Consider the following 14,930-nt stretch of genomic DNA (forward strand, 5'->3'; position numbering starts at 1 on the left):
GTCAAATGTGAATGTAGAGTAAAGTCAAATGTGAATGTAGAGTAAAGTCAAATGTGAATGTAGAGTAAAGTCAAATGTGAATGTAAAGTAAAGTCAAATGTGAATGTAGAGTAAAGTCAAATGTGAATGTAAAGTAAAGTCAAATGTGAATGTAGAGTAAAGTCAAATATGAATGTAGAATAAAGTCAAATGTGAATGTAGAGTAAAGTCAAATATGAATGTAGAGTAAAGTCAAATGTGAATGTAGAGTAAAGTCAAATATGAATGTAGAATAAAGTCAAATGTGAATGTAGAGTAAAGTCAAATGTGAATGTAGAGTAAAGTCAAATGTGAATGTAGAGTAAAGTCAAATATGAATGTAGAATAAAGTCAATATGAATGTAGAGTAAAGTCAAATGTGAATGTAGAGTAAAGTCAAATATGAATGTAGAATAAAGTCAAATGTGAATGTAGAATAAAGTAAAATGTGAATGTAGAATAAAGTCAAATGTGAATGTAGAGTAAAGTCAAATGTGAATGTAGAGTAAAGTCAAATATGAATGTAGAATAAAGTCAATATGAATGTAGAGTAAAGTCAATATGAATGTAGAGTAAAGTCAAATATGAATGTAGAGTAAAGTCAATATGAATGTAGAGTAAAGTCAAATATGAATGTAGAGTAAAGTCAAATGTGAATGTAGAATAAAGTCAATATGAATGTAGAGTAAAGTCAAATATGAATGTAGAGTAAAGTCAAATGTGAATGTAGAGTAAAGTCAAATATGAATGTAGAATAAAGTCAAATGTGAATGTAGAATAAAGTAAAATGTGAATGTAGAATAAAGTCAAATGTGAATGTAGAGTAAAGTCAAATGTGAATGTAGAGTAAAGTCAAATATGAATGTAGAATAAAGTCAATATGAATGTAGAGTAAAGTCAATATGAATGTAGAGTAAAGTCAAATATGAATGTAGAGTAAAGTCAATATGAATGTAGAGTAAAGTCAAATATGAATGTAGAGTAAAGTCAAATGTGAATGTAGAATAAAGTCAATATGAATGTAGAGTAAAGTCAAATATGAATGTAGAGTAAAGTCAAATATGAATGTAGAGTAAAGTCAAATGTGAATGTAGAATAAAGTCAATATGAATGTAGAGTAAAGTCAATATGAATGTAGAGTAAAGTCAAATATGAATGTAGAGTAAAGTCAATATGAATGTAGAGTAAAGTCAAATATGAATGTAGAGTAAAGTCAAATGTGAATGTAGAATAAAGTCAAATGTGAATGTAGAGTAAAGTCAAATATGAATGTAGAATAAAGTCAAATGTGAATGTAGAGTAAAGTCAAATATGAATGTAGAATAAAGTCAATATGAATGTAGAATAAAGTCAATATGAATGTAGAGTAAAGTCAATATGAATGTAGAATAAAGTCAAATGTGAATGTAGAATAAAGTCAAATGTGAATGTAGAGTAAAGTCAAATATGAATGTAGAATAAAGTCAATATGAATGTAGAATAAAGTCAATATGAATGTAGAGTAAAGTCAATATGAATGTAGAATAAAGTCAATATGAATGTAGAGTAAAGTCAATATGAATGTAGAATAAAGTCAATATGAATGTAGAGTAAAGTCAATATGAATGTAGAGTAAAGTCAATATGAATGTAGAGTAAAGTCAAATATGAATGTAGAATAAAGTCAAATATGAATGTAGAGTAAAGTCAAATGTGAATGTAGAATAAAGTCAATATGAATGTAGCGTAAAGTCAAATATGAATGTAGAATAAAGTCAATATGAATGTAGAGTAAAGTCAATATGAATGTAGAGTAAAGTCAAATATGAATGTAGAATAAAGTAAAATGTGAATGTAGAGTAAAGTCAAATATGAATGTAGAATAAAGTCAAATATGAATGTAGAGTAAAGTCAAATATGAATGTAGAGTAAAGTCAAATATGAATGTAGAATAAAGTCAAATATGAATGTAGAATAAAGTCAAATATGAATGTAGAATAAAGTCAAATATGAATGTAGAGTAAAGTCAAATATGAATGTAGAGTAAAGTCAAATATGAATGTAGAATAAAGTCAAATATGAATGTAGAATAAAGTCAAATATGAATGTAGAATATATTTTGCATGCATTTGCGCTGCACTGACCGATGGGATCTTTGGCGAGGATGGGTTTGGAGGGGACACTTGGGTCTCCGGTTCCGAGCTCGTTCTCAGCCATCACTCTGAACTCGTACTCGCAGCCCTCGACCAGGTCCTGGACTCGGTACTGAGTGGCCGGGTACAGAGGGTCTCTGGTGGCTCTGGACCACCTCTTTGCAGTGGGCTCCTTCTTCTCAAGGACATAGTTGATGATGGGCTTCCCGCCGTCGCGAGGCCGGTTCCACAGCACCAGAGCGTTGGTGGCGTACACCTCCCTGACTGTGGGCATCTCAGGGGCCTCAGGAACTCCTGCAGGGGGGCCACAGAAGGAACACTGGGTTATCAGGGATGCAGTCTTTCTTTGCACTGTTATTTTAAAAGAAAATCTTAATTGTTGAATTTTGTATTCGTAAAATGTTGAATTTGATCAATTTGAAAATAAAATAAATTCTTATTTTGTTTCAATGTGATTTTTCAAAAGGACATTTTTGCACAGTGGTGAACATAAATAAACTCAAATTGAATTGATCAAAAATGGAATTTCCTGAATTGCGTTTCGGGGAACTGAAACATGAGAAAAGTAAACGTACTGAAGAGATCTTTGGCTCTCATCTCCTCGGACTCCAGAGGGTCACTGATGCCGTACATGTTCTCAGCACAGATCCTCATGATGTACTCCCTGCCCTCCGTGAGCTTGGGGATCTGAGAGGAACAAATCACATGTAAACATCTCTGAATTTCAGAAAACAGGTCTTCCTGGGATCAGGTACACCTTTATAGACTCCAGAACTAAAATAACACAACAGCCAACTGGAGTTAGGTTGACCCACCTTGCATATGGTCTTGGTGGAAGCAGACGTGACCATGGTCCAGGCTTCTCTGTTGGTGTCTCTTTTCTCGATGATATAGTTGGAGACATCGACGCCGCCGCTGTCCAGAGGAGATTTCCAGGAGACCACCATGTACTCCCTGTGCACCTCCTCAAACACCACTGGGCCAACAGGAGGAGTTGGACGGTCTGCAGGGATGAAAGAGAAAGAAACAACGTCAGTGTGAAACAAACCTGAATGAGTAGAGCTTGCAGCAATATTCTATTTCAGAGCCTTTCTATTTCTCATCGAAATCAATAATGGTGTCGCTGCATCTTCACCTATATATCCATTGAGTTTCATTGGCTTCTTTCTTTCTTCTGTTTTATAGAAAACTGAGTTTATATTTATCAGGTTTCAAGACCGATTTAGGTGTAATTTTGGCACCGATACTGAATCTCAGGTATCATAGCAACGCGGGTTCATATGTCTCACAACTCTGCTTCTGCACCCATCAGAACCCTGACCAGAAACTCAAGTGAACATCAGCAAAGGTTCAAATAAACGATTCAATTCAATGAAATGATTGAGTTGCTGCATCTTCATCCATAGCTCATCTATAGATTCTTTGCAGAGGACCCGAGCTTTTATAAGCCTCTAGAGAGTTCCGCCGACATACCGACAACCGTGATGTTGCTGAGTCCCTTCCTGGATCCGGTGCTGTTCTCCACTACCACCACGTATCTGCCGCTGTGTTCGCGCTCTGCCTTCATCAGGCCGAGCGACATGGTGGTCAGCGTGTTCTTGAACATGACGTGTCTGTCCGCCTTCAGCTCCTCGTCGTCTCGGTACCACATGATGGATGGGGATGATTTGCCGGTGTAGCGGCCCTGCAGCAGGCAGCTCTCTCCCACACGGATGATGATCTTATCGCGGAAGTCCAGTTCGATGGTCGGCGGCTCTGTAAGACAAGAATGAAGTGTTACTACTAAGGATTCTCTCCCCTTTTCTATTCACCTAAATCAGTGATTGGGTTGTTGCACCTTTGTCTTACATTCTGCCGACGGTACTGGTTTGTTTCTATCAGCACGTAATACTGAACTACAATTGCTTAAATTCTAACAGCAATATTTCGAGTCTCTGAGAGTTTAGTTTTATAGATTTCTAACAGAAATGAACTCAAACCTGAAAAACTATCAGAACAAACACCACTGGTCCTCACCCAGTTCGTCCTTGCAGGTGATGGGTTTGGTGGAGAACGACGGCTTGCTGGGTCCGACTTCGTTGACGGCGAGGACCCTGAGCTCGTAGGTCTCTCCCTCCCTCAGGCCGTCGTAGGTGTACTTCCTCTCCATCAGCGTCTCCTTCGTCACTCTGGTGAACTTGTCTTTACCGATCATACGCGCCTCCAGGATGTACATGGTGATCTCTGAGCCGCCGTCAAACTTGGGCACCTTCCAGGTGACGCTAATCAAATCCTTGGTGACCTTGGTGACCTCGAGCTCCTCGGGGCGGTCAGGAACACCTGAGATGAGCACAGACAGACGGTTCTGTATCTCTGAAGATGGGAACTCGTTAAGGGTTTCTTTAACGGTTCAGTTCTGAGATTAATCAGAGAACTCGGAGGAAAGAGCGATCACAAAATGAAGACTCTATCTTATCTAAAAATTCAAGTTCTGCCATTATTACCCTTCAAAATGAAGACTTTATTCTTTTCTTAACGTTCTAACTTTTGTGTTGAAATTATCTTCAAAGTCTTGACTTTTCCAAAATGACTTTATTCTCTTTAATCTCATGATTCTGAATATTCTTAAAATGTTTTTGAACACAACTGTTTGATTAAGAAAGACTTTATTCATCCTCTCATCTTTCAACTCTTGGACCTTCAGAGACCAGGCGTCACCATGATTTAAATAAAACTCACTGATTGGTTCCTTGACGATGAGCTCGGCTGCGGTCTCCATGAAGGGTCCAACGCCAATGGCGTTCTCCGCGGCCACTCTGAAGAAGTAGGACTTTCCGATGGTGAGGCCGTGAGCCACAGCGTTTTGTCGGCTGGCGGTGAAGGACAGCGAGGTCCAGGCCTTGCGCTCGGCCTCTCGCTTCTCGATAACGTAGTTGCTGATGGGAGAGCCGCCGTCGTTCTCAGGGAAGAACCAGTTAAGCTTGCAGGAGTCAGTGGTCAGGTTCTCTGCGGTGAAGGGGATGCCGACGACCCCGGGGACGTCTGAAGGAGGACACAAACGGGTTTTACTTTAAAAAACAGCAACGATAAAGAGTCTCAAGATGCGTAGTCAAGACAGTATCTTACCCAGAACTTCCACAGTGATGTTCTTCGTCTTCTCCCCTCCAGCGTTCTTGGCGGTCAGCGTGTAAACGCCGGGGTGCCTTCTGCTGCAGGGTTTGATCACCAGAGACGAGCTGATGGCTGTCGTCTCCACTTTGGCCTCGGGAGGCAGCGCGGCTCCGTCTCTGCTCCAGGTGACCTCCGGGGTCGGCTGGCCCGACACGTAGGCGATGATTCGGATCACACCGCCGGCGTGGACCACCATCCGCTCCTTCACGGAGGCGTCCAGGTCGAGCTCAGGGGGAACTGTGCGCAGGAAACTCAACGTTACCACCAAACAGGATGCATCCGTGCATAAAGGTGACGTTGTTGAGAGATCGAGGGTTTACAACCGTCTTAGACTTTCAGACCGACTCACTGTTTCTGTCGTTGACCTCCAGGACCTCTGGGACTTCTCCTGGCTCTCCGTTACCAGCAGCATTGAACGCAGTCACCCTGAACTTGTATTTGCCGCCAGTCTTCAGACCAGCGATCACAAGTCGGGTGCCACGGATTTCCGTTTCCTTGGCCTAAAAAAACACAAACATGGAGTTTATAAAGTTGCTCTCTCTAAAAACCAAGTCCTGTCCCGAGATCACTGACGATATAAAGATCAGCTCACCTTGACCCAGGCCTCTGTGCCCTCCTCCTTGTATTCCACCCAGTATCCGATGATCTTGGAGCCTCCGTCCTTCAGAGGAGGGATCCACTCAAGGTCCACCGTGGACCTGGTCCAATCAGAAACCTTTGGGGTCGGAGGAGAGGGCGGGGCTAGAGGAGGAGACAGACAGTTAACCTCCTGCTCTGTGTATTTAAACATTAACTTGTGTGATTTCCGTGTGCAACTCTTACAGATGGGGTCTCTGGTGAAGATGGGGTCTGTGGGGGGGCTGGCGGGTCCCGGTCCTGCGGCATTGATGGCGGATACCCTGAACAGGTACTGTGAGCCCTCAATGAGTCCGCTGACCACGAACGACTCGCCCATGCCCATTGGACGGATGGGGTCTCGGGAGACGCGGGTCCAGCGTTTGGCCGTCGTCTCTTTACGCTCCAGCCAGTAGCCGCTGATCGGCGTGCCGCCGTCGTCCTCGGGCTCCTCCCAGCTGACCGTCATGGAGTCCATCGTGATGCCGGCGACCGTCGGCTTCTCACACTGACCGGGGACGGCTGAAGGGAGGATGGAAGGTGAGAGGGTTGAACCAAAGAGCCAGAGAGGTCAGTAATCAGTAATCTGTTTACGTGTCTCTGCTACTTTAATGTCTCTCCTGGTTACATTTATGTCAAAATACGATATTTGTTTTTTTAATGTGAAGAGTTAAGACACCTGAATGTGATATCGGCCTGACATAAACGTTATGAGAGACTGTTTCATAACTGTTGTATTTAACATTATATTTGTCAGAAACTCACTGTAGAGGTTTCTGGCGACCTCGGGCTCGCTGTCCAGCGGCTCTCCGACTCCGTATTTGTTCTGGGCCATGATCCGGAACACGTACTCGTGTCCGGCCATCAGACTCTCCACCGTCCAGATCCGGTCTTTGGGCTCGTTGGTGACGGGGACCCAGGTCTTCCTGCTGGCGACACGCCTCCAGATCACGTAGTTTGTGACTTTGGAGCCGCCGTCGTCCTTCGGAGGCAGCCAGGACAGCGTAATCCTCTCGGCGCCGATCTCCTCGAACTTGATGGGAGCGGAGGGAGGACCGGGCCGGCCTGAAAGAAAAGCATCAAGTTCAGAGGGAGGTTCAGAGGGAGGTTCAGAGGGAGGTTCAGAGGGGGGTTCAGAGGGGGGTTCAGAGGGAGGTTCAGAGGGAGGTTCAGAGGGAGGTTCAGAGGGGGGTTCAGAGGGAGGTTCAGAGGGAGGTTCAGAGGGGGGTTCAGAGGGAGGTTCAGAGGGAGGTTCAGAGGGAGGTTCAGAGGGAGGTTCAGAGGGAGGTTCAGAGGGAGGTTCAGAGGGGGGTTCAGTGGGTTCAGTGTAGTCTCTAGCTTTAGAGTTATGTTCACAGTTTAGCTCATATTTACTGAATCTTTTGTTTCCTCTTTATTTGAACTCTTATTTTGACATGCTGTTAAGTCACGGTTACTGCTGCTAAAACACACAGATTTCTGATGCAGAAATCGAATTAAAAAACATTGAATAAGCAGAAGAGGAACACAAATGTGTAAGAATTATTATGGATTATAAAGTCTGATGTTAACCATGTTCATTAATGGTCATAATAACAGAATTATTAATAAAACAGGATTCATCTTTCTCCTTTAACAGTTTCAGTGACATTCAGGATAAACATTTTTTACTTTTTAATTTACTTTAATCTAAAATCAAAAATAAAATCAAGTCTGGGTGAAAATAACAGAAATAATAAGATGTTTTTCTTTCAGTGACCTGGTAGAAAATAGAATTACTGTTATTACGTGTTTGGGTAAAGATCAACAAATGCTTAATATTCAATGAACAGATGAATAATCACATGATGAGATGTGTCAGGATGTGGGAAGCGAATCCGGTTTCGTTCAGTTTTATTTTTATTTGTTGATTCTACGAAATTATTTTTCTACATTTTTTATTTATTTTGTTATATTTTCATCGTATCGACTGTCTCACTGAGCTTTCTGTTGTTGGTTTTGTTGTCTTGTTTTTTGTAAACTCTGTTTTTAAAGGAGCTCTATAAAGAAAGTTATTATTGTTATTATTCAGCTGAACAAACAGATAAACGTGGCGCGATCTGATCCATAACCCGGCCGTGGTCTGTGTTCCGTACCGAGCACGTTGAGCCTCATCTCCTTGGAGGCCTTGCCGAGGCTGTTGGAGGCCACCAGCGCGTAGAGGCCGGTGTCGGGCCGCTTGCCCTGCTGGATGAGCAGCGTGCAGCTGTCGTCGGACACAATCTTGTTGATGTGCTCGTCGTACTGGACCTCCGCCTTGTCGTCAGACTTGTGGGGCGGAGCCTTGTACCAGGTGAGCGTGGGGAACGGGCAGCCGCGGAGCGTGGCCACGATGCTGATGTCGGAGCCTTGCTCGGCCTCCATGAACTCCTTCAGCTCGATGGACGGAGCGCCTGCAGCACAAAAGATCAGGTTCTTACATTCAGGATTCTCTGACTCCCTATGATGCAGGCATGCATGTCATTAGAGCGCCTGTCTTACAGGTCTGGTCCTGGACGACGATGGGTCCAACGGTGGTGGACGGTCGGCTGGGTCCGGCCTCGTTGTAGGCCACCACCCTGAACTCGTACTCGTCTCCCTCCGTCAGGTCCTCCACCTTGTAGCTGGTGGTGTCCACGTCCCTCCGGTTGCACCTGAAAGGTCACAGACGGTTCTGCTGTTACGAGTCGGGCCTCCAAACAAAAAGTAAAACCTCGGTGCTGAAGATGTTTCACAACGGAAGGAAAGCAGATCGGACTCCTTCCAGCAGGAACACTAGATTCATTCACACACACTATGTTTGGCAAATTCATTGATGTTTTATGGTCACAAAATTCAAAGAGAAAAAGTTGGGAGGACCACAGACGGAGTGCTTCAGAATGAGGAAGAACTTGTAAAGTGTCAATTTAACTGCAGGAAAATATGAAGAAATGAAAATCAAGTGAAGGACCAGAAGATTCCAACAGAATCAAATATTATTCTTGAACACATTTCATTTCTGTAAATATTAAGATTCTTCTGCTCCAGATGTACGTGGACGGATGTTTGATGGAGATGTTTCCACCAATCAGTGAGGAGTTAACACAGTCATGATGGATTGTTCGTATATTTGAATGAAGTGATCCGTACAGAAGACCTGGTCTGAAGTAAATGGATCCTTGAACCTGATCCTAAACGCCGTGGACCCAAACAGAGACAATAACAGAACTGAATATAACTTGGACCTGCTTCCTACTCAGCCCCCCCAGTTAGTAGGACCCAGGTGTGCCCGTGTAGACCTCTGGGGTGACGGGTTTACCTCCTCCAGGACTCCTTCTGGGCGCTGCTGGCCTCCCAGCAGAGTAGATCCACGCTGTAGTGGGTGACGGGTGAACCGCCGTCGTTCTTTGGAGCCTTCCAGGCCAACTTCACTGCGCCTTTCCTCACGCTCTGGATCTTCAGCCTGGTGGGAGGATCGGGAGGATCTGCAGACGAAAGAACGTCACATGTGACTCCTGAGAAGAAGTGTGTGGTCGGAGGTCTAGACCTGTTCTATCAGGAACAATGTGTTTGGATTTAAAGTTGAGCTTCAGTCTAAAACTAAAGAACATTGTTTGAGGTAAGATTTATAATTCAGCATAAGGTAGAACGAGTTCAGAAAGCAGACGTACGGATTGGATCTCTGGCTTTGGTGCCCTCGATGGTCTCAATGGGCGGGCCGAACCCGAAGCGGTTCTCAGCCCGGATGCGGAACAGGTACTCCTGACCGTTGATCAGGTCTGGAACCACCAGGGACTGAGCAGCACACGCCAGGTTCACCTGGAAAAGCAGCAACAAGAGTTTGTTATTGGTCGATAAATTCGGAGAGCATTAATCCAACTGATGTGAGCCATGATGGGGTCGGACCTTGGTCCAGGCTTTGCCGTCCACAGTCTTCTTCTCGATGAAGTAGCTCTTCACTCTCTGTCCTCCGTCGCTCGCCGGAGGTTTCCAGGTGAGTCGGCAGGTTCCTCTCGTCACGTCGCTGACCTTCAGGTCTCTCGGAGGTCCGGGGAGGTCTGAAGACGGAGAAGTGACAATCTGTCTTCATTCTCTAATCTGCTTTCTGAATTTCTCTGTATTCCGAATCATTGTTCTTGAGTCTTTTGGAGAACCCACAATGCATTTCACTCCACAAGCCTTTGAGTATTTACGTACCGAGCACGTTGACTCTGACTTTGACCACCTTGTGTCCGGCAATGCTCTCTGCGTTGATGATGTATCGGCCGCTGTGGTTGAGCTTGCTCTCTGGGATCAGGACCACTGAGGTCGTGTCGGTGGACTGGATCTGAGAGGGAACACGTTTTATATGTATATATGTATATATTTTATGAAGACATAAGATAACCATCACTCAGATATTGTACGAACAAAGCAACGCATCTGACCTCGGAGTCGACGGGCAGCGTGTGGAGATCGTTCTTCTTCTCTGTCTCGGCGGTTCCGTCGAAGGTCCAGGTGACTTTGGGAACGGGTCGTCCGGTGACGGTGACAGGAATCCTGATGGGGGTTCCGGCTCTGCAGTTCATCAGATCTTGAGCGTTGACGTCCAGAGACATCAACGGCTCGACTGGAGAACAAACGCAAAGAAACCAGCTGTTTCAAAAGCAGCGTGCTCTGAGATATTTGTTCATCGAACAAAATACATCCAAACAACGTCCGCTCCAGATTCAGAACACAGTCCGAGTCTTTAAGTCTTTTAACCAGATGCCTCGGTACTCAGTTACTGAGACGTCGGGTTTAAATGAATTAAAGATGATCATAATAAATAATCATTATTCATAATAGCCTTTCAGGATCAGGTCTTGTACTACGATCAGGTCTCTTACTCAGGATGTCCTGAACCAGGATGTCTCCCGTCTTGGCGGGCTCTGAGTTTCCGGCAGCATTCACCGCGTAGATCCTAAACTTGCACTTCTTGCCCTCCTTCAGGTCCGGCACGGTGATTTCGGTTGACGGGTGGAGCTTGTCGGCGGGGTTCACCCTCCTCCAATCAGGAGAGCCCTCCTCGTGGACCTCGATGATGTAACCCATGACGGGGCTGCCGCCATCTCTGTCCGGCGGGCTCCAGGTGAGCGTGATGCTGTTCTTGGTCTTGTCTTTAACCTCGGGGTACCCAGGAGGGGTGGGAGGTTCTGAGGGAGGAGAGAGAGAGAGAGGGAGAGAGAGAGAGGGAGAGAGAGACTTGAGAACCAAAGAAAAACCTCTTTAGGATGTTTACAGGACTGTGATGTGAAGCTGACTGGGCTGCTCACATAAATCTCCTCATTTATCCATAAAATCACTTCATGTAATATTTCACTGAGCGCAAATCTCCACTAACTGACTGATGAACTCATCTGAAGAATTGTAACAATAATGTAGAAATGAGCAGCTAACATCACAGTCTGACCTTCAGTTATTATATTAAATACATTCAAATACGTGATCAAAATAAGCTTTAAGTTTAAAACCTCGTCCCACAAGAAATACCGTTCTACTCTCTTTGTACAGATATTGTTGTATTAATCACTGCAGGGAACTAATTCATTACTAAACCGATGAAGTTCTCTCAGTGTTCTACCTCCGCAGCAGAACCAGCAGAGTGGGTTTGTGGGTTCTGTTTAAAAATGAAAAGTGTAAAGCTCAAACTTTCCCCAGACGGTCAGCTGGTCTGCAGAGATGAGACCTGAACACTCACTGCATGGATCCACGGCGTAGCGGCACTCGCTGGACTGGCATGGCGGTCCGACTCCTGCGGCGTTGCAGGCTGCGATCCTGAACTGGTACTCGGATCCTTCAATGAGCTTGAGCACGGTGTACTCGAGGCCTTTCACCGACGGCTTGGTGATGGAACCTCGGTTCACGCGGCCCCAGTACACAGCGCCGCGCTCTCTCTTCTCCAGCCAGTAGCCCTGGATGGTGGAGCCGCCGTTGTCCAGAGGAGGGTCCCAGGTCACGGTCATGGTGGTCGCTGTGGCCGCGATGATTTTGGGGTTACGCGGAGGTCCGGGGAGGCCAAACGGGTCCCCGAGCTGGACTTTCTCCGAGTCGCAGCCGTCGCTCAAACCGTACTTGTTCACGGCTTTGATCCTGAACTGGAAGGCTCCGTTCAAGTCCAGTTTGTAGACCTGAAAGATCAGAACCGGGTCAGTGGTGATCAAGTTGAGATGGAGACACATAATCATGGTTTATTTTATGGACTTTCTTTTTGATTTTGATACTAATTAAATAGAAAAAAGAGACAATTGTTCTGGTTTTGTAGTTAGTCCGTTTGAGTTGAAATACAGATTTCAGGAGCTTTCTTTGAGATCTTACTTGTTTACAGGAGAGTTAAAGCAAATGATGGGGTTTGGTTTTAGAGGGTCTACTATCAGAACACGTATCTACGGGATGAACACAGTTGAACCTTGGAAGTAGAAACAGGTCTCGAGTCAGAATGAAAGTATATCTTATGATAAGATGAACCGTCTTCTCAGAGTAGTAGCTTGTTGTCACCATGAATGGATGAAAGTCCAGACGCTGACTCACCGCGTATCTCCTGTCGATGAGGTTGATGGTCAGGACCTGGAAGTCTGACTTCTTCTTGCTGGCGTCCCTGCGCTCCACGGTGTAGTTGGTGATCTCGCTACCCCCGTTGTCCTCCGGGGGGTCCCAGGTCAGATAGCACGAGTCGGCCTTGATGTCCGAGACCACGATGTTCCTCGGAGGAAGAGGACGGTCTGAGAATGCAAGAGGTTTGTGTTAACGTAAAGGCTCCACAGGTAGAGACTGCTTTTATTATTAATCTCACAACAAAGAGTAACGATGGAAACGAGGAAACGACTCAATGTTCTTACCGAGGATCTCGACCCGGATGACGTGCTCAGCTTTGCCGAAGCAGTTTTCAGCCACCAGCTTGTAGTTGCCCTTGTCCTGCCTGATGGTGTCTGGGAAGGCGATCTTAGTCCTCAGAGTGGTCCGGGTCACCTGAAGACCAGAGGGCAAGTAGATTTATTGACACAGCCTCATTCATACACAAGGACGTTGAACTGTGCTTTACAAACATGGAGACTTCAAAAGCAAGCGCACTTTAAGAGATGAAATAAAAGAACATAAGAAGAGGAGCTTTTTCTCAGAAGGATCAAAATATATCAGTGACAAAAAGTCACGCCTGTCCTGAAGGTGGCGCTAGAAACAGAAAGGACATGGTTTCATCTGGCCTGTATCTGTTGAGATATTTATCCTCCGGACATGAACACACGAGTCAGTTCTGACCTCTTCAGTCTCCATCGTCATCTTCTCTTCGTTTTCAGGTTTCTCGATCACCACGTTGTCCTTCATCCACTGGAGCGTCGGCAGAGGAAGTCCCTTCACCTCCGCCGGGATGTCGATGGCAGAGCCTTTCCTCACGATTATGGCGTTGCTCTTGAAGAACTTCAGGATGGTTATAACTGGAGAAACTGTCGACAAACAAACATCTTTAACTCTAAACTGTTCACCTTTTGAGAGTTTAGCTGAACCAGATCAGCCTGACTAAAATCAATCAATCTAATCAAAGTGTCTTTCAAGCATTTTCAGAGAGAGTTTCTTACTCTCATCGTCTTGGATCGTGACGGTGATGGGCTTGGAGGGATCTCCGTCCCCGACCTCGGTCACGGCTTTGACTCGGAACTGGTACTCCTGGTTCTCCGACAGGTTCTCGATGGTCCCGCAGCACTCGGTGAAGAGCTTGCGGTTCGCAGCTTCGAACTCGGTGCCATCCGACCTCATCTTCTCCACGAGGTAGCCAAGGATGGGGCAGCCGCCATCGGTGCGAGGCGGCTGCCAGGCCAAGGTGATGGTGCTCTTGCCTCTGTCGGTGTAGTGCAGCTTCTCAGGAGCAGATGGAGTACCTGGAAAAATGAGGAGGAGGTCAGTCAACACCGAACAAATGTTCCGACAGACCTTCAGGAATCACAATTCGTCATCTAGTGTCAAAGGCTGGTCATATTTTGGTGGCTTTACCTTTGGGATCCGCTGCCAGGATGGGTCCCAGGTCGGCCGGAACTCCGTCGCCGTACTTGTTCCTGGCGACGACCCTGAAGTCGTACTCCTCGCCGGCCAGCAGGTCCAGAATTTCGCACTTGCAGGACGCCGTCTCGATAGGCTGGCGGAAGAGTTTCATCTTGGCGTCCTTCCTCAGCACCTCGTAGCCGAAGATCTCGCTGCCGCCGTTATCCAAGGGGTCGGACCAGGCGAGGGTGATTTTCTTCTTGGTCACCACCACCGTCTTCAGGTCCACCACCGGTCCGGGGACGTCTACGGAGACAAAGGCCAGTAAAAATGTTTGTTTGACTTCTTAACAATAAGAATCACATGGAATTAATTTGAATTTTTAAACAGTGTCCTACAGTAACACAGTGGTTCCCTGGACGGCTTATATACACGGCTTGTTGGCTGGTTGTTAGTCAGCAGTTAGTCCTCCTACTGAAGAGGTTGTATGTTTGCGATTAACTGTGTTCATTCAACACTGACCCATGACGTCCACTCTGGTCTCGGCGGTCTTGGTCCCGCTTCCATTGGTACCGGAGACCTGGTACTTCCCGTGATCCGCCCTCACGGCCTTCTTGATGAACAGAGCGGTGTTCTTGCCCTCCGTCTCCACGATCATGCGCTCTTTGTCGATCTCTGCTTCGTCTTTGGCCCACTTGACTTCGGGCTGGGGTCGGCCAGTCACCACGGCGGGAAGCCTCAGCAGCTCACCGGCCTTGATCGTCACGCCGTTCTTCACGGAGGAGTCGAAGTCGACAGCGGGAGTTTCTGAATGACAAGGACAGCATTACATTTCCAATTGCTGTTTCACAGTAAAAGCACAAACAAGTTCTCCAGCCTGGAAAGAATTCACTATGAAGCAGCTGTAGGAAGTGATGAATTAGATTTGAGCTTTCTGAGGCAGTTATAGAAACAATTCATAGTTCTAATGAAAATTGGCTATACCTCCAAGAGGCTTTTCGTGCGTCTCGACGTGATAGACCAGTCTACCAAATGTCATGCATGTAGG

The 14,930-nt window shown here is 45.8% G+C and overlaps 1 protein-coding gene across 1 annotated transcript in view; it reads right to left on the reverse strand.

The window, feature by feature from the left end:
* ttn.1 (titin, tandem duplicate 1) overlaps positions 1 to 14,930 on the reverse strand; it is a 176,111-nt gene that overhangs the window by 63,438 nt on the left and 97,743 nt on the right. Inside the window, 26 exon segments of the mRNA XM_079277074.1 lie at positions 2,141 to 2,443; positions 2,725 to 2,836; positions 2,965 to 3,152; positions 3,623 to 3,904; positions 4,166 to 4,468; positions 4,868 to 5,170; positions 5,255 to 5,536; positions 5,649 to 5,799; positions 5,892 to 6,040; positions 6,122 to 6,436; positions 6,680 to 6,979; positions 8,029 to 8,325; positions 8,414 to 8,565; positions 9,210 to 9,375; positions 9,562 to 9,709; positions 9,797 to 9,948; positions 10,088 to 10,217; positions 10,318 to 10,499; positions 10,759 to 11,064; positions 11,610 to 12,039; positions 12,440 to 12,630; positions 12,748 to 12,877; positions 13,166 to 13,350; positions 13,483 to 13,782; positions 13,895 to 14,188; positions 14,405 to 14,689. Of these exon segments, the coding sequence (XP_079133200.1) occupies positions 2,141 to 2,443; positions 2,725 to 2,836; positions 2,965 to 3,152; positions 3,623 to 3,904; positions 4,166 to 4,468; positions 4,868 to 5,170; positions 5,255 to 5,536; positions 5,649 to 5,799; positions 5,892 to 6,040; positions 6,122 to 6,436; positions 6,680 to 6,979; positions 8,029 to 8,325; positions 8,414 to 8,565; positions 9,210 to 9,375; positions 9,562 to 9,709; positions 9,797 to 9,948; positions 10,088 to 10,217; positions 10,318 to 10,499; positions 10,759 to 11,064; positions 11,610 to 12,039; positions 12,440 to 12,630; positions 12,748 to 12,877; positions 13,166 to 13,350; positions 13,483 to 13,782; positions 13,895 to 14,188; positions 14,405 to 14,689 (6,036 nt within the window).

The sequence above is a fragment of the Melanostigma gelatinosum genome (assembly GCF_949748355.1).
Source record: "Melanostigma gelatinosum genome assembly, chromosome: 10".
NCBI classification, from domain to species: domain Eukaryota; kingdom Metazoa; phylum Chordata; class Actinopteri; order Perciformes; family Zoarcidae; genus Melanostigma; species Melanostigma gelatinosum.